This window comes from Rattus norvegicus, chromosome 5, assembly GCF_036323735.1.
Source record: "Rattus norvegicus strain BN/NHsdMcwi chromosome 5, GRCr8, whole genome shotgun sequence".
Classification (NCBI taxonomy): domain Eukaryota; kingdom Metazoa; phylum Chordata; class Mammalia; order Rodentia; family Muridae; genus Rattus; species Rattus norvegicus.
Window position 1 is genome coordinate 145,846,450 of NC_086023.1, and position 26,751 is coordinate 145,873,200.

The following is a 26,751-nucleotide window of genomic DNA, read 5'->3' on the forward strand; positions in this document are numbered from 1 at the left end:
GCTGAAGCCATAGAGTCCTAAGTTCCAATTCCAGTTCTGGCATAGGTAGCTGTGCCTATGGGGCTGTTTTAAACTCAGCCTCAGTTTCCTCATCTGTAGCACAGAGATTGTTTTAGTTTCCTCTTCAGTGTCTGTGATATGACACTCAGATCAAAACAACCTAAGGAAGAACAGGTTTCTTCTGCTCACAGTTTAAGGAGGTAGTCAGCCATAGCAGGGAAGCCAGGGTTGCAGGTGCAGGGAAGACAGGGTGGCAGGTGCAGGGAAGCCAGGGTGGCAGGTGCAAGGAAGACAGGGTGGCAGGTGCAGGGAAGCCAGGGTGTTGCAGGGAATCCAGGGTGGCGGGTGCAGGGAAGCCAGGGTGGCAGGTGCAGGGAATCCAGGGTGGCAGGTGCAGGGAAGCCAGGGTGGCAGGTGCAGGGAAGCCAGGGTGGCAGGTGGAAGGAATCCAGGGTGGCAGGTGCAGGGAAGCCAGGGTGTTGCAGGTGCAGGAAAGCCAGGGTGGCAGGTGCAGGGAAGCCAGGGCGGCAGGTGCAGGGAAGCCAGGGTGGCAGGTGGAAGGAAGACAGGGTGGCAGGTGCAGGGAAGCCAGGGTGGCAGGTGCAGGGAAGCCAGGGTGTTGCAGGTGCAGGGAAGCCAGGGTGTTGCAGGTTCAGGAAAGCCAGGATGGCAGGTGCAGGGAAGCCAGGGTGGCAGGTGCGGGGAATCCAGGGTGTTGCAGGTGCAGGGAAGCCAGGGTGGCAGGTGCAGGGAATCCAGGGTGGCAGGTGCAGGGAAGCCAGGGCAGCAGGTGCAGGGAAGCCAGGGTGGCAGGTGTAAGGAAGTACAGGGAAGGCAGGTGCTCAAAGCATCCACCATTAGGAAAAGAGACATAAGTGCAGCTTAATTTCTTGCCTTGTCTTATGCAGTTCAAGATCCCAGCCAGGGGGGGCTGGAGAGATGGCTCAGAGGTTAAGAGCTCTGACTGCTCTTCCAGAGGTCCTGAGTTCAATTCCCAGCAACCACATGGTGGCTCACAACCATCTGTAAAGAGATCCGATGCCCTCTTCTGGTGTGTCTGAAGACAGCTACAGTGTACTTATATATAATAAATGAATAAATCTTTAAAAAAATGCTTTAAAAAAAAAAAAGATCCCAGCCAGGGAATGGTGCCGCCCACAGTAGACAGGGTCTTCCCACATCAATGAACACAGTCAAGAGAATCCTCCCACATATGCCCAAGAGCTCCATCTCTCAGGTGATTCAGGTTTCTATCAAGTTGATAATCAACATTAATCTTCACAGGGGTGACTCAACTAACTTTTTAAGTGGCTTGAAGATTCTCAGTGCTCTGCCTGGCCCATGACAGACACTCTACAAAGAAGATGTTCCTAATCCATCCTGCACTGATTAGGTTGCCTCACTATAACTAACAGTTTGTCTTAGTTAGGATTTTTATTGCTATAAAGAGATACCATGACCACAGCAACTCTTATAAAGGAAATCATTTAATTGGGGCTGGCTTACAGTTTCAGAAGTTTAGTCCATTGTTTTCATGGTGGAAGCATGGCAGCAGGCAGGCCTGGGGCTGGAGAAGGAGTCAAGAGTTCTGCATCTTGATTCTAAGGCAACAGAATGGGACTCTGTTCCACACTGGGTGAAGCTTGAGCATATACATAAATCCTCAAAAGCCCTCCCTGACAGTGACACACTTCCTCCAACAAGACTACACCTCCTGATAGTGCCACTCCCTACAGCCAAGAGTTCAAACACATGGATCTATGGGGGTCATACCTACTCTAACTACCTCACAGGTACATGAGAGAAACAACTAACAACGGGGCAGAAGGATTTGTTTGGGCTTGTGGTTTCGGAAACTCAAGGCCAAGGTCAGCTTGTTCCCTTGCCTTGGCTTAAGAGGAAGCAAAACATCATGGCGGTGGGAATGTGTGAAGGAGTCGGTTTACCACAAACTGCCAGGAAGCAGGAAAATGGATGGGGCAAGAGATAGCCTCAAAGGACACACCCTCTACTTCCTCCAATTATGCCCCACCTCTGGAAGTTTCTAGCAAATTATGAACCCTTCAATGGGTTAATCCATGGAGAAAGGCAGGGCCCTTAGAACCCTTTAACCTCTTGATGACTGGTTGTCCTCACCGGAGCCAAGATCAACATGAGCGTTTTGAAGAATACTTTATGATACCAATCAGGAAGAGCTTGAATGTACCTCTCCACTCAGGACACCCAGATGAGGGGACACTGTGTAGAGAGAAAATCTGGCTAAAGACACTGGGCTCCTGAGCTGCTGTCATTACCCAAAGATTCCATTTGTGGGTCTGTGAGGAAGACGAGTTGATTTCTTGGGGCATGGAATGAGTGGTGTTTGTTTGTTTGTTTGTTTGTTTGTTTGTTTGTTTGATTGGTTGGTTGATTTGTCTTGATTGACAAGTTAGGGTTAGGTAAGCCTTAGTTCACTGTGCATACCTTTTCCCATGATGCATCTGGTTTTGATGCTACACACATCCACGCCTGCATAGGATGATAAATAAGGTTTCTCCCTAAAAATTCATTCTGAGGACACAGGCTGCCTTACTGGACATGCACCTAAAGCCATTAAGACTAGATCGTCATCCTGCCCCCAGTTTTAGGATAAGCTCCAGGAGGTAGTTGACCTCAAAGTTACTAAGGGTTTCTAGGGAGCTACAGGTCAGAGTGGCTGATCACTTTGTTAGGAGGGGGTGTACTGCATCTCAGTGCAGGTGGGGGAATCCCGGCTCTCTAATGGATTGTTGGGAAGTGTGTGTGTGTGTGTGTGTGTGTGTGTGTGTGTGTGTGTGTGTGTGTGTGTGTTTGAAGCCATGAGGATCCAGCCTTGGATTGCTTGCCTCAAGGCAATGCCTTTAGGGTGTCAGAGGCCTGCTTCTTCTGTTTTTTTTTTTTTTTTTTTTTTTTGCTCTGGAATTTCAGGATAGTGACTCCACTCTAGGACCTGTGAGATTTTCATTCCTCTGAGCCCAAGGATTCTGAGAGGGCGGAGATGGGCAGAATCTGCAGAACTGGTTATGGGGATATTCGATATACTTGATATATGATGGTGAAGGTCTGACTCTAGAAAGATCTATAAAGTTTAGGCCAGGCCGCCATAGCTCCCAGGCATCCCAGGGTGCTCTTGGGAGAAGCCTGGCACATGCATCCCTTGTTTTTCCCATTCCTCCCTTCACTGTGAGTAACTGAGCAGCTAACAGAGGCAGAGGGGACAGAGGGATAGCTTTCTGAAATGATGGCTAATTGGAGAGACTTTGGGAGACGCTGAAGCCAATCATGAATAAAGTCATAAGCTTGGAAAGGCATATCAGAGCGACCCACCTGCACCCGTCAGACTGCATGACTTGATGGTGGCGCAGCAGGCCCTCTGCCAGAGGAGAAAGTGTAGATGAATATTTTAGGGCTCGGTGTGAGCTGAAGGTTATATTTTACGACTCCAGAGTTGTAACTATGAAATACGACGTCTTGTTTAAAGAGCGAGGAAATCTCCAAACAGCTTTCATAGCATCCTCAATCAAAACAGGATAGTTCTAGAGCCAGGGGGTCAGAGGAGCCCAAGACGGAAGAATGACAGATTCTCTAAGCACACAGGTGGCTCTGGCCTAACGGTTCTTTGAGACCTGGTTCCTGCTTGCAGCATGGTCCAGGGGTCTCTGGCTAATGCTGGGATAGTTGAAAAGTTTCCAGTGGCTTAGCAAGCCACTCTTGAACTGGGAAGGACTTCAGTGTGGAGGACACTGCCACCCTAGTAGAGAGAGTCAGCTAAAACCCTCTCTTAGCCACTTCCTGTGTGGCCCTGACAATATAACTTAACCTCTCTGATCTTCAGTTTACCACTCCGTTCCTTGGTTCATCAGATGCTTACTGAGTGCCTGTTTTGTGCTAGGTGCTTGGTGCCAAGAGCACAATCTCTGCCTTCAACCTCCAGACATGGAGAAACTGATAATTCACCAAAGAAGTGTGGGAAATAATTATAGGAAAGCATGCAGTGTGTGTGTGTGTGTGTGTGTGTGTGTGTGTGTGTGTGTGTGTGTGTGTGTGTGTGGTTAGGGGTCCTTTGCCTGATCCTGAGTGGCAGGGAGCTGCATCCATCCATCCATGTCATTATGAGACAGGATGGAGATTAGGCTAAGATGGGGAGGCGGAACAATCACTGAGGTGACTGGAACACCCAGGACCTCAGGTTGTGTGCTGTGGACATGGGAGACATCAGTATCCTCAGGCCTGAGAGTGTAGTCTGCAGGCAGGTGCAGGTCCACCCTCTGCAGGCCAGTGTCTAGGACTGGACTCACAGAGGCAGTTTGGTGAGCTGACTGAGAACACAGTGGGCCCAACCCAGCATCCTCTTATCCCACGGATCACCCTAACCAAAAGACTGCTGGGGACCAGGCCTAGGCTGAGACTTCCTCACCAACCCAGGCTACCCTGCTCCACAGAGCCAGCTAACCCAGGCTGACTCCCGGTCCAGGCCCTGGAACAAGGCCACTCTTTTGTCCTTGTGACTATCACACCATAGGAGTAGGAGGAGCCACCAACCCCACCTCCACCCTCCTCCACACCCCACCATCCCCTCCTTCACCCCTCCCTCACACCACCCCAGCCCTGTCATGGCCACCTGCTTCCTTTCACTCTTGATGTAACACAATGTCCTCACTCTCCCTACCCCCTGCTCCTCGCTCTCCCCTCCCCACACCTTCTGTCCCTCAGCACCAAGGGAGTCTCTTTACTGTGGCTCTGGCCTCTGACTCCCTGCTGAGGTGCCACACCTCAGAGCAGCCCTCCTTAGGCTGCAGGCAGAGCCCAAACAGGTCAGCAAGAAGCTAACTTGACTTTTCCTGCTGCCTTCTCCTCCCTCCCACTGTGACTCCTGCAGGACTCAGACACCCTGCTTTCATTGTCTGCCTTGCACTGCGTCCTCCTCTTCTCCTCTTAAGGTTGGGGTGAATGTCCTGTCCTTCAGCTGTCCTGAGGCTCAGAACCTTCCAGATGAAGGCCTTCGACCCCCTTCTCTAGAGACTGTACCTTCCCCACCTGCTCTGTCTAGCGAACTATTTATTTAGCCTACAGAAGCCAGCTCCAATGAGGCCTCTTCTGTTTCTCCTTCCCAAGTTGACTCATTTAAGTAACTTGTTCTACTATTTACTTATGTTCTCAAAGAGTGAGCTGTCCTCATAGGAGACCAGACTGGTGACAATCATACAATCACATGTCAGGACCCCCTTCAGCCCCAATCAATTGGTGAAATCAGAGACCAGAAGTCCTGCCATTCACAGGAGCCTCTTGTCTTTCCCCACAGCGGATGACGCCTGTGGCGGGACCCTGCGCGGCCAGAGTGGCATCATCTCCAGCCCCCACTTTCCTGCTGAGTATCACAACAATGCGGACTGCACATGGACTATCCTGGCTGAGCTTGGGGACACAATCGCCCTGGTGTTTATTGACTTCCAGTTAGAGGATGGATATGACTTCCTGGAGGTCACAGGGACCGAAGGCTCCTCTCTCTGGTGAGTCTCCCCGCCAGCCCCCCTTCTTCCTTTGTGGTCTCTGCAGCTGGGGAGGACTGGACTGTCCAAGGTGTCCTTCGCAGCCTCCTCCCCACTGGCTTGTTTTGAGCTCTGGAGTCCTTGCATCTCGTCCTTAATGAGAAATCGCTGCATGGTTTTAAAGTGGAGATGCGGTTTGTACAGGGATTTCCATATCTGATCCGAAGTGTGCCCTTGCTGGTTTCAGGATGGAACTTAGCGGAGAAATCAGAATTAAAGCTAAAAAGGCTTTGGTCTCATGACACGAGCTTTGGACAAGGTAGCACTGTGTGGAATCATGTTGCATTTCTGGATGGCACAAGCACCTTCGGGGGCCACTGCTCTTCCAAGCATTGCTGGGACCTTTCAGTGTGTGTGTGTGTGTGTGTGTGTGTGTGTGTGTGTGTGTGTGTGTGTGTGTGTGTGAATGAAGGAATTCATCTCCCTCTTGCCAGCTATGTCAGGGGGCCTCTCTTCTTCGTGAACATCCCGAACACTTCCGGATGTTGGCAGGTCAGGGAGGAGGAGGGGCATGGGAGAACTGGTGGACTTGACCTCCATCCTTGGTTGGTGTCTACAAGTTCTGACTGTTAGTGTGTGCCCACGGAAGCCAAGGATGGCTTAGGGAGGTTGTGTGACCAGCCTTTCCAGTGATGGGACATATAAATGTGTGCTCTTAGACTCACAGTGTGATTCTCTTACCAGAATGAGGATGACTAGGGGTGTTTGTGGCACATCGGGATCCAGCAGGAAAGTTTCCAGATGTAGGACAGACTGGGACGGGCATCTTTGTTGTTTCTTTTGGGGGGGCAGGAATTGCTCAGGACATGAGACAGGGGTGCAGAAAGGCATTGCTGGATATTCCAGGCAAAGCAGGAATTAGGGGGCTTGAGAGCCAGAGGAGGTGAATGTGTACACAGACAGGGTAGTCACTGGGGTGGTGATCAGACAGGGAAAGAGGGAGCTGGGAGGGAGAGGAAGGATAGAAGGCTATGATTGTGCAACTCCTGCCTGCCAGATATCATGGAGGTGAAAAACCTTCCTGATCCAGGTAGTGGTGGCATACACCTTTAATCCCAACACTCGGGAGGCAGAGGTAGGCATTCTCTGTGAATTCGAGGCTAGCATGGTCTACAAAGTGAGTTCCAGGACAGCCAGGGTTGTTACACAGAGAAAACCTGTCTTGAATTGAGAGAGAGAGAGAGAGAGAGAGAGAGAGAGAGAGAGAGAGAGAGAGAGAGAGGTGGGGGGAGCCGAGCCAGATGCAGCCCTTTGAGGAATATGCTCTTGTTGGGTGAAGAAGTCCACCTTGAAGGTTGGGTGTTGAGGCCACCTTGGAGGTTGGGTGTTCTGTAAATGTGGCTCTGATCAGAGTGGGCGCAAGGAACTGGCGTTCTCCTGAGCTGCTCAGCCTGCAGACCCTGGGGCCCTAGGATCACATCGTAAAACACTCATTCTTCTGACAGCGAATGGAAAATATGAAAAGACAGAAGTGGGAGACACTGATTAAAACCATGGCATGCGCCCCCTTGGCCTTTTTTTTTTTCATAGCTGGCAATTTATATATTTTATTATGACATAGTATCTGACTCTCTCTGCTCATGTATTTTTAACTTAGCATGGAATCATGAAAATCTTCCATGCATCGTTAGAGTCCTCAGAAATAGATTGTGATGAAAGTGATCACTGAGCATTTTCTACCCGTAGGTACCAGGCCGGCTCTCAGTTCCTTATAGCTCAAGTTCACTGCATGTTCGTAAGATTCCTATGAAGTAAGTTGTATACTTTCCCTCTCTTTACAACAGAGGAAAAATAAGGACCAGAGAGCTTCTGCTACTTGTTTTAGGTCACCCAGTGCTGGGCTTGCAGCTCAAGTTAATGCCACTCAGAACCTGTCTTTCCAGTCGACTACGACGTGTTGTCTGTGATGGGTTCCCACGTCTCTGTAGCTAGCTAGCACCCAGTGTCTTTTTCTCGGGGCTTAGACTATGCCACTGCTTTGTTTCTTCTTAGGTATGCTGTTTTCAGCCTCTATACACAGATGGAAGGACGAGTGTCCTTCTCTCTCTTCCAGCCTCAACCCTATTTGACTCAGTTGTTCATACATGGGTCAAACAATCCTCTAGGACCTCGGCCCCCAGCCATGAGTCTACACATCACCAGAACTAAAACAGATCTCAAAAGAGTCAGCTTGTTCCTTTAAGTCCCCAAGAGCAGAAGACATTATGTAGAGATCACTGGGGATGTCATTCTCAACCCTTTGCTATAATAGTAATTTCTACTTACTAGGAGGGCTGGTGTTACAGGTGCTAGGCAGGATGCGTTTGTTGTTCTGATTTCTACAAACCTGGCAATCCCAGGTAAAATAAGCTTGGGACTAAGGCTGGGAGTTTGGGAAGGGGCGACTTTTCCCCCTGTGCCTTTCTTTCAAGGGTTCCTCAGATACTTAGGGGGAAAAAAGCTATGCTGCTGGTTTGGGTAGACCAGTTGACCAGTTTGTGAGCATTAAGTGAGATTCCAGGCTGTGCTCTCAAATTCTGGGTTCTCTTAAAAGAGGCAGATTTGAATGCATGAGTGTCTGTCTGTCTGTGGAGGAGACAGGAGTCCTTTGAAAGAACATGCCTGCCACTCCCTGTCCCAGCAGCAGGTTGCCAAGGATTTGAAGGAAAAGGGGGCATATACTCAGTTTCCCTTTCTTCCCTCTGTCAGGTAAGAATAACACTGGGATTTTCATGGAGGCTCTGTTCAGTGGGATGTTCTGGACTGGTATGGGAATGATTTGTAACTTCCCAGTTTGCCACATAAGGCTGTTTCAGAAGTGAGCCTGCCTCCTGTCAGATCTCAAGCTCACCAAGCAAAGGACACCAGTGGCCTGGAGCATGGCAGGAAATAGTCACTTGGCAGCCTCGAGGTGATATAATGAAAGGTGGGGAGGCAGGTTGGGGGTGAACCACAGATAAACAGCAGGGGTAGCCCAACCTCAGAGCCCAGCAGCCTATAAATAACATCTTGGAGGTCTTAGTCTCTCTGGCTCATATTGGCCTTCTAGAACCTCCCAATGCCTGTTGTGGAAAGGCTGTTACTACCACGAGCCCTGATCTCGACTGTTCTACCATGTTTGGAGAGCCCTAGGACTTAGATCCTCTCTCCCTTCAGTCATTGATGGGAGCAGGGCATTGATTATGAGCAAAGACTGTGTTTGAACAATCCCAACCCAATCTGCTCTACCCCTGAAACACACATGCTACTCCAGTACCCAGGCATGGCCCTGCATATCACTGCCACGGATGTAGCACTGAGCTAGCACCCCATCCCTCTCACAGCTGTGTATATACATATGCACACACCAGAGGGCTGTTTTTTACTGACCAGGGGCGGGAAGGTGAGCATCGGTGCTGCTCTTACTCAGTGGGTAGGCTCGACCTCTGACCCCCAACGGAATCCACACCTTTCCATCACATTAAATGAAAACGTTCTCAACATTGCTATCCTCAAGAGACCCTGATACCTTCAAAGGGGTGGGCTTGGGGACGCATGAAGCTGTTTGTATGTGGGACCTGGGTCTCTGGGGGACATCGGGTCAAGTTGAGATGAGAAGTTATTGCCAGCTGGCTGCAAAGATGGCCTCTCCACGAATGGGGCAATCGCTGCAGGGAAGGCAGGGGAGAAACTGCTAGACCCATCCCTCTTCTTCCTTCCTCTGTCTTGTGGCCTATCCTCCCAGTGCATAGGACTCAGGCTCCATCATGCCATCTAGGCAAGAAAAGGGCAGTCTGGGAGTCAGATTCCCAGGGCCTTAAGTAGCTGTCTAATCCCAGGATCGTAAATGACCCTTCAGGACTCGCTTTTCACACTTGAAAGTGAGGCTCATGCTGTAGAGCATGCGGAAAGAACCAAATGTGTACACAGCTGCCAGACTCCCCTCTGGTGTGATACTCCCCATCTGGAGACCTCTCCAGGTCCATTCTCTGAGGGACAAAAGGCAAGATGGGACATCTCTATGGACGTGACAGACTCCGCTCTCACCCATAGAGTCCCTTATATCACATCCTTTGCTTGCTTTTGTTCATATAGTTACAGACATGAAAGTTCCGGTCTACCTTGCAGACAGTCGCTTTCAATGTTTTGGGGCTACACTCTCTCCCTTTGAAAGACCTTGTTTTAATTATTAGGCATCCGACACATGGAATTTAAGCACACTGGAGCCATTTGATCTCAGCGACTTTTTGACTAGGTGTTTTATTGAGGGACCATTAGAAGGAGGCGGAGCCAGAAGGCGCATGGTGCCTGCCTGTGGGGTCTGCTCATAATACCTATCTGCTTATTATTCACAGCCAATGTTAGTTTGAGTTATTTGTGTGCTTTATGACTCCCTTCTACTTATTTTCCATAAGCATCTATTGAGATCCTTCTATGAGCCAGGCTTTTTCTAGATGCTGAGGACAAAGACACAGACCAGGGTCCTGGGGAGATATTCATTCAGTCCACAAACGTTTTTTGTAATAGCCACACACTCTACTAGACCCTGGAGCTCACAGCTAGTGCCAGGGGGATAATATTATTCAATGGTTTACAATATCGTGTGTTAGGTATTTTTTCTAACAGGTATAAAGGAGATTCTCCCAGGGCCTGAAAAGAGAAATCCAAGGGCCAAGACTCTTTCCCTTCAAGAACTGAAACCCCATTTCCAACTGACTTAAGCTACAAAGGAAATGTGTTGGCTTCTGTTACTGAAAAAAGAATCCAGGATCTGGCTTCAAGTACTGCTGGATCAAGGTTACCAAATTATGCCATCTTTCCTCCCTAGGGTTTGCTCTCCCATGGACTAGTATTCTTTTCAGGCAGGCTTTCTCCATGAGTAGGCAAAAAAGATTCCCACCTGGTCTCAGATTCCCACCTGGTCTCAAATTCCCACCTGGTCTCAGATTCCCACCTGGTCTCAGATTCCCACCTGGTCTCAGATTCCCACCTGGTCTCTGACACCCACCTGTGTCAGCTGTTCTAGAAGGAAGTGGTCATCGTGCTTTGTTTTATTTTTTATTGATTGAGAATTTCACGCATGCATTTTACTGTGTTTGGATCAAGCCCCATATCCCTTCCCTCCAGTTTTTCTATCCCCAGCGTCACTGTCCCCTCCCAATTCCATGTCTTCTTTTCTTAACATGTGAAGTACATTTAATGTGCCAATATATACATGAGTGTAGGCCACCTACCGCAAGGGAGGCAGCCTCTCAAGGACCACATCCCTCAGGAGAGAGGATTCCCCTCTCCCAGCAGTGATCAGTTGCCCCAGGGCACCCCAGCTAGGTGTGGGACTCCCTTACCTACTGCCCACACCCTACTAGAATGTTGTCTGGCTTGGTTACCCAGCCACTGTCAGTTCATATGTGTGACTCCACTGCTGTGTCCAGGAAACATTTTACCTATAGTCAACCACTGCCTCTGGCTTTTACAACTATACCGCCCCCTCTTCCATGGTGATCCTTGAGCTTGTGGGGGAGCGGGTGTGGTGTTGATGCTCATTCTGGGCTGGGCACTCTGCAGTCTCCTCTTCTCTGCATGTTGACCAATTGCCGGTTTCTCTGTCAATCACATCTACTGCAAGGGGCCTTTCTGAGGAGAGCTGAGAGAGGTCCTGATCTGTGGCTATAACAAGGTGTCTTTAATGTTACGTCCACTTAGCAGACTAGTAGTGGCAGGCCTGTGACCCGGAATAAGTTCTCCTTTTGTAGAGTGCACCTCAAGTCTGATCAGAAAGTTTTCGGTTACTGCCATGGCATTGACCCATCTGTGGCCAGCGGGCGTTTATCTTGGCAGGCTAGCCTTCTGCTGGCTTGCAGGGTTCACAGCCCAGTAAGGCTGGTAACTACTCTTCTTCTCCCCAGTAGCATGCATAGCACCATCCAGCACTGTGAAAACTAGCCAATAAAGACGAAGCTTGTAGGTCACCAGTAGCTTATACTAGAGTCAAATGGGTGGTGTTTCTGGCAATGGGCTCTCACATCGAATTTCTGAAGTGACTAAGAGAGTAGTGAGGAACAATGGCGGTAGCCTGCAGTGCATTAGGGGCTGATAAGGGGCCCTGGCCTTTTTCGTTGGGCCTGCGTGGGCAGTCGTACCACAGCCACATAATCATTTACCCACCCCTCAAAAACATTGAAACCAGAGATATTCCCATTAGCCAGAATCTGGCCAACCTCTTGCAGACAGTGAAGTAGGGTTGACTCCAAGGATGGGAACCCCGGGGGGGTAGAAAGTCTAACATTAAGACTGTCTGTCCTGGGGTTGGGGATTTAGCTCAGTGGTAGAGCGCTTGCCTAGAAAGTGCAAGGCCCTGGGTTCGGTCCTCAGCTCCAAAAAAAAGAAAGAAAGAAAAAAAAAAAGACTGTCTGTCCTTCAGAAAAGTTGTCAGTCTTTTGACATATTGCGTCTAAGACTCTGAGCAATGTGTCCCTAGGGATGGGTTTTATGTTGAGCCAAAGAAAGAGGAAAATTTTGCCATCAGCCTGGAACAGGAAGGAAGGGTCCCTGGTGTTGACGAGCCAGAAAGGCTCTCTGGTGTAGGGGGTATCATACATAGTTCTTCTGCCTGTGCCTTCTGGCATTGGCCCTGGCCCTGGGGAGCATAGCAGTGAAGAAAACAAGCAAGGCCTGTGCCCTTGTGAAAACTTAGGATCCCCAGACAATCACAGAGTGAACAGCAGACACCTGTGAGATGTCATAACAGGTGACCAGATGGGGGAGGAAGAGCAGCAAAGACCCCACGATAGAAACCCCAGGGGAGCCATCACTGAGAGGAAAGGTGGAACCTTCCGGCCGAGGGCGGGGTGGGGGAGGTGCGCTGTGGAACCACCACCATGCCCTAGCTGCCTCTGAAACTCAGGCATGGCTTGGAATGTGTCTCCTGAGGCTTTCTCTTCCTTGAGTGTCAGAAGCTAGGTAGGATCAAGGTTCCCAAGTTAGCAGACATGCCCAGAAAGCAGTGGGGACAGTATGCAGACCAGGGATGCTGTGCCTAACCCAGGGCATCTCTTGAGCAAGCAGACAAACTGAGGCTGAGACTAGAAACCTGCTGTGGTACCCAGCTGGGTGATGCTTCCGTATCCCTGCCACACGGCACTGCTTTAGGTCACACCAGGAAACTGTTTGCTTCTGATGGAACCCATGAAATTGCATCTGTTGTATCCATCAGGAGCCAGGCCATAAATAACTAGCCTTTTAAAATCTCATCTCATGCATCTCTCGGAGTTGGAAATAGCATTACAAGCTCGATAGCCAAGCCATGGGAAAGGATTAGGGCCCTAGCAGGCCGCTGGCATGTACGAGTCTGCAGGGCCAAGCAAGGCCTGGCTCCCAAGCTCTCTGCTGAGGAACAGTGTGACGCCTCCTCCTCCCTTCTGCAGGTGACGACATGCTTTCAGAAAGAAAACAAAAGTCTGAGCTGGGAGAGCAGGGCTCAAGGCTATGTTGTCTGCCATAGACACAGGGGCTCTGCTGGAGCTTGGGGCTCACAGTTCTGTGAGTGGGAAGTGGAAGTAGGGCAGCTGGCCTGCCCCCCATGGCTCTGACGGCATGCAACAGGTTTGTACTAAGTACTTCATCTGCTAGGAGGCCTGTGCCAGGGCTGTGAAGGGCACAGACAGCAAGATGCTGTCCTCAACCTCTCCCGAGGAGCTGCCAGGTGCCTGGCGGTGTGGTTAAGACAGATGGAAGGCATTGTTTTGGGCCCTTCTGAGGGCCCCCGCATTCTGGCAAGCCCTGTTTTCCAGAAGAGTGTTAATTCATTTGGAATGCCCAAGGCCTCCATTTCTGTGTTTGGCCACAACTGTGCATTCTGATCCTTCATGACTGAGTCCAGCCTATTACATTCCACCAGCATTTCTCCCCTGTGTAGCTCCTGCAAGCACTTTCCAGGTTCTGAGGACTGATCTACATCCTTGGAGCTCTCCCTCCTTCCCACCCTCCCTCCCTCCCCCTCTCTCTGAGCCTTAAATTCATTTAATCTTACAGAGTCATCAAGGCAGCAGGATTCACACAGACAGCTGGTATGTGAAAATCTGTTAGAATGGTTGGTCTCTTCGTCTGGGTCAGGTGGGCTTCTAGCTCACAAGGACCCACCTGCCTTTCCCTCCTAGGTGTTGGGATTAGAGGTGTGACAAACCACACCAGCGTGACCCAAGCTTCTTGAAGAGTAGCCTACACGGCGTTCCCCAGTCTTTGGTTCCTGTTATTCTCCTCATCGACTTCCTCCTCCAAACCTCAGCCTTCCTCGAGCCCATTCATGCTGAGAGCATTCCAAACGCCATCTTGGAGGATGTTCTATAACACTTATGCTGGGCATTTTGTTTTGAGTGTTTTCTCCTTTCTGCACCTTCAGGGAGAATTAAGGGTTAAGCTCTCCCAGTGTACCGCCTACAATATGTCTTTCTACTCTGGTTACTACTCCCTGAATTCAGCCCGTCATCTCATCTTCTTCGTGGGCTTTAATAGCCCCTTTTCCTCATCTCCCAGCATCTTGGCTCTCACTAATCCATTCTTCCCACTGCCACCAGAATGGCTTAATTAAAATGCAGCTCTGACATGCTAAGCCCCAGGCGAAAGCTTTCAATCACTCTCTGTTGTCTAACAGAACAGAATTCAAGGCCTTGATAAGGCACACAAGATCCATTCGGATCTAACTAGCCCTTGCCTCCCACAGCAGCCTCACCTCTTGACTCTCCATACCTTGGAAACTGTCGACCCAGGGTACTCTTCCAGAGGACCGGGGTTCGATTCACAGCACCCACATGGTGGCTCACAACTGTGTCTCCAGTCCCAGGGGACCCAGTACCGCCTTCTGCCCTTTATAGGCACCAGATGCATTTGTGTTGCACAGATTTATATGCAGGTGAAACACTCATACAAACGAAATAAATAAATTTTAAGAAGAAAAAGCCATTAGCCCAAAATCCCACTGTGATGCCCCTAAGGAATGCTTCTTGCTTGATGAAAGTGTCTGTAATCCAGAATTGTGCAAGTGGATACCCAGGCTCAAGAACATCCCACCATCTGGTGGCTGCAATATCTAGAATATGTGATGTCCTCCAGTGGCGTGGCCGGGAATGCGAATTGAGCATCCAGCATGGACTTTTCACTATCCTACCCCAGGTATGATATACTTTACTTATGGCTCCTTTTTCATTGGTTGGAAAATACCACACGGTCTATACCAGCTCTCAGGAAGCCAGGAAATGTGGATGAGCAGATAAAATACTTGTTGAGTTCATCTCTGCCATACCTTGTGTGCCTACAATCAATATTCTCTGCTCCTGCTCCTGCTCCTGCTCCTGCTCCTGCTCCTGCTCCTGCTCCTGCTCCTGCTCCTGCTCCTGCTCCTGCTCCTGCTCCTGCTCCTCCTCCTGCTCCTGCTCCTGCTCCTGCTCCTCCTCCTGCTCCTCCTCCTGCTCCTCCTCCTGCTCCTGCTCCTGCTCCTCCTCCTGCTCCTGCTCCTGCTCCTGCTCCTCCTCCTGCTCCTCCTCCTGCTCCTGCTCCTGCTCCTCCTCCTGCTCCTCCTCCTGCTCCTGCTCCTGCTCCTGCTCCTCCTCCTGCTCCTGCTCCTCCTGCTGCTCCTGCTCCTGCTCCTGCTCCTCCTCCTGCTCCTGCTCCTGCTCCTGCTCCTCCTCCTGCTCCTGCTCCTGCTCCTCCTCCTGCTCCTGCTCCTCCTCCTGCTCCTGCTCCTCCTCCTGCTCCTGCTCCTGCTCCTCCTCCTGCTCCTGCTCCTCCTGCTCCTGCTCCTGCTCCTCCTCCTGCTCCTGCTCCTGCTCCTCCTCCTGCTCCTGCTCCTCCTGCTCCTCCTCCTGCTCCTGCTCCTGCTCCTGCTCCTCCTCCTGCTCCTGCTCCTCCTCCTGCTCCTGCTCCTGCTCCTCCTCCTGCTCCTGCTCCTGCTCCTCCTCCTGCTCCTGCTCCTCCTGCTCCTCCTCCTGCTCCTGCTCCTCCTCTTGCTCCTGCTCCTGCTCCTGCTCCTCCTCCTGCTCCTGCTCCTCCTCCTGCTTCCACTCCTGCCCCTGCCTCTGCCCCTGCCCCTGCCCCTACCCCTGCTCCTGCTCCTGCTCCTGCCCCTCCCGCTGCTGCTCCCACTCCTCCCGCTCCCGTGCCTGCTCCTCCCCCAGACAAGCCTCCCCGTCATGCCCCAGGTCTCATCTTCACCAGGCCATCCCTGCTGGAGTCACCTTCTCATTTCTTCATCTTTTATCTACTCTGGATACGCCTAATAGCACCCAGCCATGTGACTGTATCTACCATCTAAAACCTAAAGCAAACAGGCACCCCCCCCCAAAAAAAAATCACCGCTTCTCCATCCCGGTCAGTTACTACACAGTTTCTCAGCTACCCTAGGTGCTGAGCCCATTCTCTTTCTTAGTTATGCTCAACATTGCCACTAAAACACATCTTACTAAGGCTTCAGGTTCACACACCCCACCCCCCGCCCCTAACCCAGGTAGCCAAATTCAGTATCACTGGTCCATCCTCATGTGATTTGGTTTTCTGGCAACATGTTTGGTGTAAGCTAGAATCATCAGAGAAGGATCCTCAATTCAGAAAATATCTCTATAAGATGAGGCAGTAGGCAAGCATGTAGGGCATTTCCTTAGTCAGTAATGGATGGGGAAGGATTCAGCCCATTGTGGGCGGCGCCATCCCTAAGCTGGTGGTCCTGGGTTCAATAAGAACTGAGCGAGTCACGGAGAGCAAGCCAGTAAGCAGCATCCCTCCATGGCCTCTGCATCAGCTCCTGCCTCTAGGTTCCTGTCTTGGTTTGAGTTCCTGTCCTGACTTTCCTTGATGTGGAAGTGTAAGCCAAACCATTTCCTCCCCAGCTTGCCTTTTGGCCATAGCGTTTTATCACAGCAATAGTAACCCTAACTAAGACAGTCTCTTTCTCTTGGCTACCAAGAGATGCCTTGCCTGCTACCACAACCATTCCTGTGAACTTCTCTTTTTTCTTCTCCATTGCCCTGTCTCTCTCTGCCCAGTTTTTCACTTAGACCCAAGAGGTCCAGAACCTTCCCCCTTTTCCCATCCCCCCTCGTTGCCAGGTGCCCTCACAGTCTGTTCATAATACCAACTATATGCCAATAGCTCCCTGTTTAATTTTCTGTCCTCCAAGCTCCATGTACATTAACAGCAGTCTCAAAATAAACACATCCAAAATAAACGTCTTTTCTTAGTGTGGCGAAATATGTATTACATGAAACTTGCCATTTTCCCCATTAAATGTACAATTTGATGTCATTAAGACACTGGAGAACAGCCTTGTCTATTGTCCATCCAACCTCCCCCAACCCCCAGCTGAAACTACATAGCTGCTGAGTGACAGCCTCCAGCCTGTGGTGACCACTCCTCTCTCTCTTCCTCTGAATTTGACTCTGTGTTTAGGAGAACATTTTCCAGGTCCGTAGTGTCAGAGTTTCATTCTTTTCAGGCTTGTATTCCATCATGCTTGTGTGTTCTTTGGTTAATACATTCTTCTGCTGACTTGGATGGTTTCTTTTCCATTGGAACTTCTCCTCCCCTTCCTACTGCCATGGCTCCTCTCCCGACCTTCTCTATGGGTTCCCATGTCTCTCTGTCTCCAAGGATAAGCTGCTTCTGCCCGTTCTGTGCCACTCAGTGTCTTTGGGCCACTCAGTGACCTGAGTCTACTCATCCCAGTGTCGGTTCTCCAGGAAGCAAGGAAAATTCTGTTTCATAAAGCAGATCCTATCGTGGCTTTCTGTCTTGTCCTACAGCAAGCTTCCACTTTGCCTAGCTTCCCCTCAGCCTTCTTCCCTGCCTTTCTCATCCTTACCATGGCCCAGCTACATCCCATTTTCATCCTTCGCTAGATGTACTAACAGAACTTGTCTCTGGACTTCTTCCCACTGGCTTTAAGATTCTGTTCCTTTGGTTTTATTTTGTTTTGTTTTCCTAGACAGAGTTGCTCCACATAGCCCTGACTGGCCTTGAATTCAGAGATCTGCCTGCCTCTGCCTCCTAAGAGCTGGAGTTAGAAGTGTGCATCACCACTGCCTGGGCTTATTCCTTTAAAATTGTAAAATTGTATGTCATCAGAGAGTGTTCTCTCTTTCTCTTTCTCTCTCTCTCTCTCTCTCTCTCTCTCTCTCTCTCTCTCACACACACACACACACACACACACACACTTAAAAGGCCCGTGTGTTTTGAAACATTGAATTCACTTTAAATATCCCCTTCCCGAGAAAGCCTTCCAGTCCATACAGTCTCAGCACCTCTACCTGTCTATCATTATATCTTGCTTTATTCCAGGCCTTTGTTGAAACGTAGTATTTTCTTGCTTACTGATGTCTGTATTTTTTCATGCCCTTCCTGTTCTCCCCACATCCATCGCCCACAGAATAATGGGGGGAAAAAGCCCAGATCCTGGGCTTGACACTTAGTAGGACTCTAGGGTGGGTTTGCCCTGAGGACCATGCTTGGCCGCTCAGCGTCCTGTGGGCTAATTGCAAAGGTTAACATGGAGCCTCTCCACCAAGTATTTTAAGTAATCACCTTCCTGGGGGACATTTGCAAATTAGCACTGACTCTTGCTGATTACTCCTCCTCAACTCTGTCTGATTAATAATTAATCAGCAAACTGCTTGGCCAGAGAAGGCTGATGATCAGCGCCAAAAAAGATCTTAAATCATGCAAGTCATTGGCTAGTCCTAAAACCACTGAAAACAGCCCAGCAGTGAGCAGGACTGGAGAGGACTGACCTCGAGAGCCACTGGGCTCTCGAGAGTCTCTGGGCTGTTTGTTTTCTCTTTTTGTCTTTCCCTCCCTACCCCTCACCACCTTTTGAACAAGAAATCACTTAGGCTCTGGCGGGGGGGGGGGGGGGGGGTGAAAGAGGAGGGAGGCACACAAAATAGAAATGTGTTAAACATCACTTTTTTAAAAAAAATTCTTCCTATTCAAAGGAGTTTTGGTCTGAGGGGTAGAGGTTAAAATTAGCTAGTTTGCTAAGCAAATGGCTGTCTGGCACCTCACCATATTCTGTAGCTCCCATCAGCTTTTAACTCTCCACTCAAGTCCACAGACCAGCACAGGGAGATGGCAATAAGGAAGAGACTTAATGGGGGCACAGCTCCCTGCTGCACCCCAGGTTTGGGGAGGAATCAATTTACCAGCCACCTGTCCCATCAGGATTCCCTCTAGTGCCCTTTGCCTCCCGTCTACAAACCCCAGGGTGACAGGAGAGAAGGCAATCAGAGAGAGATGAACGCACTTGCATTGTCAGTCATGAACTTGAAGACCACTGGAGGCCTCTTTAAATCTCAGGCATTACCTCCTGCCTCCAAAAGCCAGCCTGTGTGGAGCTTCATCTTCCGCAGTTTCCTACGTGGGTCACTGAGATCCGGCTGAGGTAGAAGGCAGAGTAAACCAGAGAGGTCCTTCAGTGTTGAACTCTGGCCCCGAGAGAAGGAACGGGAAGAAAGGCTAACTGGATGATGGGTGTGCAGCCCCTATGCCAGTAAGAACCGTCCACTGGAGAAGGTGCCACCCTCACCGGCTGCGTTAGTATGCCCTCAGGTGAGACCGTGGGTCTCAGGGTGCACTGCCGTGGAGGTCCTGCGAATAATGCAACCTTGGAAGCTTTAGGGGAAGACATGATGGGGAGCTTCAAAGAGTGGAGTAGGGGATGAGTCTCTCGGGGACTCATTGTCATCTGACTGTTAGGTGACAGGACAGAGGGAGAAGAGGTGGCCAGATACAGTGACTTCCAGAGACTCCAAAACTTCTCCCAAATAGCCGTTGGTTGTACTCCTAGAACTGACTGAACTTCCCAAACTCCCCCTCACCAACTCTCTGCTCAGAAAAGTGTATGTGTGTTTCCATATTCTATACGTCATCTGTATGTATGATTTCCCTCTATTTTGGGGATTCCACACATGAGATCATCAATATGCTTTCTTTTGTGACTGGCTGTTGCCAAAGGGAGCAAGGCGCCCAGTTATCTCTGAGATGGTGGATAGGCCAGTTGGCTCCACCATAGCAACCATGTGCACAAGACGGCAACACCCATCTTAAAGCACTAGCTTCTACACCATGAATGCACACAAAATTTATTTTTAAGTTAAAGACCCAGAAAAATGTCTACTGATGCCCTCTTTGACTGAGTCTGGGTTGTTACGTTTGTTAGATGTCTTGCCCCAGTGAGCTTCACTGCGATGTTTGAGTTAGGCACGAGCGTGGCCATCTTGACAGATAAAGAAAATGAACCTTAGAGGCTTCTCCTCACACTGGGACAGCTGGATTTGCCATCTGGATTCTTGGGCAAATCCTACCCTAGCCACTCCAGAGCCCTCCCTTTCCCTCGGAACAGTCTCTGTGGTGTATGTAGTCTCTCTGTAATGTTCGTTCTTCTTTAACCTTATGAAACTTTCCCAAGAGAAGAGCTCATTATTCCTCTCCATCAAGGGGAAAGTCTGCCGTGTCAAGCGACAAAGACAGGTGCTCAGTGTCCCGCAGCCGCTAGACATCTAGGGTGGGAGGGAGTCGAGCTCTCACCTCTGGACTCTGAGCCTGGATTGAGTCCCCACCTCTCTCCTCTTGTCCTCTCTACTCAGATTTTTTTTTCTTGACCCCCCAAGGAGAGCATCCTGGAGGAGCATGGCTTCCCCAGTAGATTCTAGCTAGCACCAAGTGTCCTGCCAGCAGTTCCTGTGTCCTCAGTGAGCTTGCCCTCCCGGGGAGAGGGGGGGGGGTTGTGTAGAGTTACAAGAACTCATTTGGCACAGAGGGCCTTGGGCAGGCCCAGCGCTTCGGCTTGTCTGTCTTTCCTCAGACCTTGCAGGGCAATAGGACAGGGACTGACCTCTCTCGCCAACACCTCCTCCACTCCCTGCCTCCCAGCAGGCGCTCTAGGTTCAAGGTGCTGCCAGTCTCAGCCTCTGTAGTTGCTGAGTCAGGGATGCTGGCTCGAGGTGGTTACGGGACAGGCTCCACAGCTGGAGGAGCTGTCCAGGTGGCTCTAATATCCCAGAGTCATCGACTCTATCCTAAAGAAATGCAGGGGGAGAGTCAAGGGCGAACAGCCATGGCTGTGACTGTGGGTACGTCACACGACATTCTGAACACCTTTCGCCCAGTTTCATAAGGCAGGTGGCAGGTGGCAGGTGGCAGGTCTTCCTCCCCGATTGCTGGCATTTGAGCCTTTAGTACCCCAGGATGTCCCCAATTTTTATGCAGATTTCCCTGATCTTTCTGGGAACTAGGATTGTGCAGGAGCTGGGGTTGGGGATTTAGCTCAGTGGTAGAGCGCTTACCTAGGAAGTACAAGGCCCTGGGTTTGGTCCCCAGCTCCGAAAAAAAGAACCAAAAAAAATAAAATAAAATAAAATAAAATAAAAGAAAGCAGGAGCCATGTCCGGGGAGCACCTACATCATGCCAGGGACCTGCCTTCCTGATCTCCTTTGAGTCCTTAAGCAACTGTGTGAAACAGATTCTTCAAGGTCACACACCCAAGGTCACAGCTTCAGAAGTCCAGTCCAAACCCTTCTTTACCCCCCCCCCCAGCCTATTTTCTTTTTCTGCCCTCTGGATCTTAGAGGTGTGTGACATAGAGAAGCTAACTGTGCCCCCCCCCCCCGCCCACGCACACCTTAGCCCTGTTGACTCTATGTCAGGTTGTCTTCTTGGGCCGTGGTGGCTGATACAACCCACCACAGCTAGCGTGCGACAGCTGCTGTCAGCCTTTCTGCTCAGGAGAACTCTGTCACTGTAGACAAATGGTCCCTGTCATTTAGCCACATCGTACTCATTGCTGGTCTGAGGCCTGAGTTGTCCAGATAACCCATTTCATTTCATGTTGTCTTGGCTGTGCCACAAGGGTCCCCAGACAGTGACAGCCTAGCCTTTGACCCGGCCCAGAAGAGACGCAGACAGGCCTGCTTCCCGACGACGGCTCCCAGCCCAATCGACTCACAATTATTAGACTGTCAAGCTCCATCAAGTGACACCGTTCACAGGAGGGCAAGTTTCCCTAGGCCTCACTCTGAACAGAGATGACATCTCAGACACTGATTGTGCCGTCCAAACTTCCACCAGTGATCTCTGCGCAGTTGCCAATCTTATCGCCACCCCTGCCCAACAATGGGCTCCCTAGCTCCTCCACAGAACCCCTCAGTCCCTCTGCTGGTAATTATCCACGCCCAGCTCCTTCCCCAGCTCCACCTCCCCCTGGTGTCTTAGCGAATAATTACCTTCACAAGGAAGTAGACAAGTCTCTGGTGACTCCTGGCCCGGCTGGAAAAGATTCATTATTCTGTATCTGGAAATAACCAGCCCCGTCAGCAAGGGGGTTGAGATAACACCACTGTAAAACCTCTCCATTCAGGGGAATTAATTAGGAGTCCTTATTAAACATCCAATTAGGCAAAAGGGCATTTTTATCTGTGATAGTCAGCTGCTCTTATTTTTCTTAAGCTGTAACTCCAAGTTTTTTGGTGGTGTGTTTTTTTTTTTTCTTTTTCTTTTTTTGAAAGCGTGGCTTGCATGTTTCTGTGGAGCGATTCTCTCCTCCGATGTCAGCTATGTCTTCATCAGCATGTGAGAATAGACTTTTGCCATTCAATTTGCAATGCTTTGTCTCTTCAGAGTGTGGTGATGGACCACATCCCTTTGGTGGGATCTGTAACCTGCATGGCTCACTGGGGTGTGGGGTGTTCCCTCAGAGTAGCTGCAGGCCATTGCTGCTTCTCAGCATCAGTTTCTGTGGGCCAGCGGGAAGTGATGTGGACTGTCTGTGTGGACCTGGACAAGGTGCGTGACCTCTCTGAACGTCCACGTATTCCTCTCTTAATTGACCACCCAGGGCCAGGGTGAGGATTAAGGACAGATGCATGGGAGGCGGGGAGATGGCTCAGTGGATAAGAGTGAGTGTCGAGAGCAAGCACAAGGGCCTGAACACAGCTTCCCTGCACCCACCTTAAAAGCCAGGAAATGGCTGTGCGAGCTTGCAGCCCCAATACTGGGGCAGGATTGAGATGGGGAGGAGCTCGTTGGTCAGCTGGTCTACCTGAACCAGCAAGGACTTCCCAGTCAGTGAGGACTTGATTCAAGGAAGATGCATGATACAGGAAGGCTTGCAACATTCTCCTCTCCATCCTTGATGTATATGAATATCCACAGATACCTATATGCTCAAATGCATGCAGTCTGTGGGCTCGTGTGCACGCGCGCGTGCACGCACGCACACACACACACACACAAATAAATGTATTCACTGTACAAAAAAAAATATAGCTCTTTAGCAGAGCTCTTGTCTAGCAGGTGTGAGGCCCCGAGTTTAATCCTCAGCCCTATAAATAGTAATAAAAGCTTGGCTTAGAGTCAGGCCCTTTATCAAGGCTGCCTTATACCCACATTTACATGATGTGACTTTGGAAGAGTTGACTTCTACATCTTTAGTGTCCTTATCCCATCTGGGAGGGTTAAATGGGGTGGCGTGTGAGAGCAGCTTTTCCACGGAGGTTGTCTTAATTACTTCTCCGTTCCTGTGACCATGGCCAAGGCAGCTCAGAGAAGAAAGGGTTTATCTGGGCTTATTGCGCTGGTAGTTAGAGTCCACGAGGACAGAGCAGCCAGGAGTGGTTAAATGACTCTCGGCTCAGGTGCAGCAAGAATACATCCTCTAACATGACCACACCTCCTCAGTATCCCCAAACAGATCCACCCTCTGGGAACTAAGTCTTCCGATGTCCAAGACGATGGGGGACATCTCGAGCAAGCCACTACCAAGGGCATGAAGTATGATTTTGTTGAACTTGAATCAGTATGTTTTGTCTCTTTCAAATAAGTTCAGGGAGGTTCCCTAGAAAGAGCTTTTCCTGTGCCCCACTCAAAAGAGAATTAGCTCTTTTTTCCAGGAGGTACCTGGGTGACTGGAGGCTGGGACCCCTGTTCTATGTCACCCACCTCTCACCTCCATTATTCCCAATGAAAGTAGACTATAGGAGAGAGGTGCCCTCTTGGCCTTAGGCTCTGTGCTTCCAGGCCAAGTTCTCCTGGCCATGGCCATAAACACACACGTGTCTGGCTGTAGACTTGTAACCAAGGAGACCACCCACAGACTGTTTATTTCAGGGAAGAGAAGGCCTGGAGAAATAACAGAAGGGAGACATCCAGAGAAGCCTGCTGGAAGGGTAATGTTCCACATCCCACAGAAAAGGATTCAGGGCCTCACTCAGCGTGTAAACGACAGGACCACAGAGGCATCTGTACTCTCCAAATCAGGCCCCTCAGATTTCTACCACACGCCACTGCCACCTTCCCCTGCACCTGGCCCTAGGCCAGCATTTGCCAGCATTTGCCAGCATTTGCCAGCCTTTGAAGGACAGGGTCAAGGCAGGTGCTCTTGTGTTCAGCGGGATTGATGTCCATGTTAAGCCTGCTTCGTGCTGTGTCTCTTTCCTGTCTGCATGTTTCTGCTGCCTGTTTCTTATACCTCAGTTTACCACACAGAAGAGTCCTGGTTAGTTCCTGGGTCCTTTTCTCCATATCGCTTTGGCCTCTGTGCCCTCTGCCCCTGCCCCTCCCCTACTGCTTCTCCACCCATTCCTCTGCCTTCCCTTTCTTCTCTTCCCTTCTCTCCTTTTCCTTTGATCCCATCCCCTCCACTGAAGGCACACCAGTCTAGTAGCTGCCGCTTACATAATAGGCATGCTCTCCCGACACCAGGGCCTTTATTCCCGCTCTCTGGAACATTCTTTCCCTCCATATCTGTAGAACTCAAGTCCCCGGCCGCTTTCAGCTACCACTTCTAAGCTCATACATATTCTCAGTGATACCCTCTAGGAACACACACTTAAGATGGAAAAATGCCTCTCGCCATTCTCAGAGTACCTGAGAGTGTTCTCACAGCTGACTCCACACCCCAAATGTGTTGGGCCCCAGAAGCCGTCACTTGAGAGCCACCTCATCCTTCAGATGAGGAAACTGGCCCACGGGAAATGAGCAAGCCAGAACTGACCGTGGCAGGAAGATCTTAAAGCAACTGTGAACCAAGCCAAGTTCACTTTAGCGCAGACCCCGAGCTGTGGCCGTGTGCAGGACTCAACCGTGCAACCACAGAAACCCGGTGTCCTGGTGCAAAACCACGCCTCTGGAAGAGAAGGCAGGCCGGGCTGTGAACCAAGAGCTAGCTTCTCTTCACCTCCCTCTCCCCACCCCCATTCCTCACCCCCCTGCCAATTCCCCCATCAAATAATTCCTGATAATGAGGTTAGGATGAGTCATTGGTTTTCTGATGAGCGTGAATTCATCATCAAAATCTACATATTTCAATCCCCTAATATGTGTTCAGATTCCTAACCTGATTAATATGTAAAATGCTTCATCCTAGGACATCCAAGAGTGAAACCCAGTATGGTTCTCAGGACCAGCATGACTCCTGACCTCCAGGACCTCCTGGCACGTGTAAGAGAGGCCAGGGTACCAGGTTGGGAGGGGCCATAGGAGTTCATCACCCACTGGGTCAAGGTGTCAAAGGGTCCAGCTGAAAGGGCACATCAGACCCCTGGACACCCCAGTCCTGTGACTTCCAACATCCCTGCTTGGTAACCCAGAAAGATATTGCTCCATGGCTCAACACGCAGCACCCCAAACTGATGTAGCCTACATCCTGGTGTCTAAAAACCCCAATGAGATAACAACTCCCTTCTCCGTAGAAGGCCACCCAATAACATTACCTGTGTGACAACGCCACCTGGCCAGATCTTTGCACTGTCTCTACATGCTCTGCTCTGCCACCAACCAATTTCTTGTCATGCCCAAGATTTCCCCACTTCAATATGTAGTTCAAAACCTGTCATCTCAGCCAGGATCTCTCCACCTGAGATCTTGCTGTTGGCCTAAATTAGACCAGTTGGGGTCCATACCTTCTTGGATTCAGATTATTGGCCCCATACAGAGATAGCCCTTGCCCTTCTGATCACATACAGGAAGTTAATGCTGTGAGTGCTGCATATATGCACACACACACACACACACACACACACACACACACACACACACACACGAGCTCATGCTGTGGCTCCCAACATCACTGTAATCTGTTTATAGGCTGTTTACTCATACAGAGTAAGACCCGGGTCCCCATCTTTGGGGAATGAATGTGTGCTCTTCAGGGATGCTGTGGATTTCATGTGGGCTTTAAGAAGGAGGTCCTGTGCACAGTGTAGGTACTGTTTGCTCCATCTCAATGCTGGGATTGAGAGATGTGTAGGGACCCATGGCAGTACTTCATGTCCATTAGCATCCTCCAGAACCTTTTGAGATCGGGATCCTGCAGAAGATAAGGGTGTCATCTCCCAGGGAGATGCCTTGCAGAGAAGGAAGAACCAACAGGCAATGTGGATGCCTCAAATAAACAGAGGGTCCCAGAAAAGAGCCCTCTCTTGATATATCATGCATTTGGTGCTAGAACACTTACCCAGCTGGCTCCACGGCATGGTCCTAGATTGCATATCCTCTGAGTAGACCCAAGACAAGGGGTCAAGTGCAAGCAGTTCACTAGGAGGGGAAGTCACACAAGTACAGAAACAGAACATGACAAGAGGTGTATACTCAAGGTGACACTAAAGCAGGACATTCCTGCTGGGGACGGAGTCCCATGGGGAAACTCTAGCAAACCAACTTAGTGTTAGAATTATACCAGCCAGAGACCACAGGGGTTGAGTTCTTAGGCACCAGTTCCTGGGAGCCATAGGATGAGCTGCTACTCAGAGTTTAATTCCCCACCACTCTCTGTCTGCTATGTGCATGAGTGAAATGGTGTGGATTGTAGTAAGAAGCCCTCAGGGCATGAGAATGCAGATGCTGGCAGCTGGCACTGAGCTGGCCCCTCTGAGAAGTCCCAAATGCCAAGCAGGATGCTGACAATAGAGGACCTGCCTGGGAATTGGTCTACCAGCACAACCTTCCTGGAGGCAAAGCCACTGTGTGCTGGGACCCAGCCCACTAGGTATGACCTGACTTTGTTTCAACCATGGGAACCGTGAAGACTTTAAGCAACCCACAAAAACCCGCAGAGGGGACAGAGGCTCTGACAGCAAGGATCTGAGTATCTCCAGGCCTGGGGATCCTAGGGAAAGGTTGGTTTGTCCTCTAGTCAATTAGCTACTGAAATCCAGAAAACCAACCACGGGAAGCCTCCATTATAAAGCC

At 50.2% G+C, this 26,751-nt stretch overlaps 1 protein-coding gene across 7 annotated transcripts in view; it reads left to right on the forward strand.

The window, feature by feature from the left end:
* Csmd2 (CUB and Sushi multiple domains 2) overlaps nucleotides 1-26,751 on the forward strand; it is a 569,993-nt gene that overhangs the window by 219,627 nt on the left and 323,615 nt on the right. For all 7 annotated transcript variants that reach the window (XR_010066645.1, XR_010066640.1, XR_010066641.1 and 4 more), the window contains exon 5: nucleotides 5,321-5,528. Coding sequence is in view for 1 of the 7 variants with exons in the window: in XM_063288624.1 (XP_063144694.1) it covers nucleotides 5,321-5,528 (208 nt within the window). In the remaining 6 variants the exon portion in view is untranslated. The remainder of the gene's footprint in view (nucleotides 1-5,320; nucleotides 5,529-26,751) is intronic.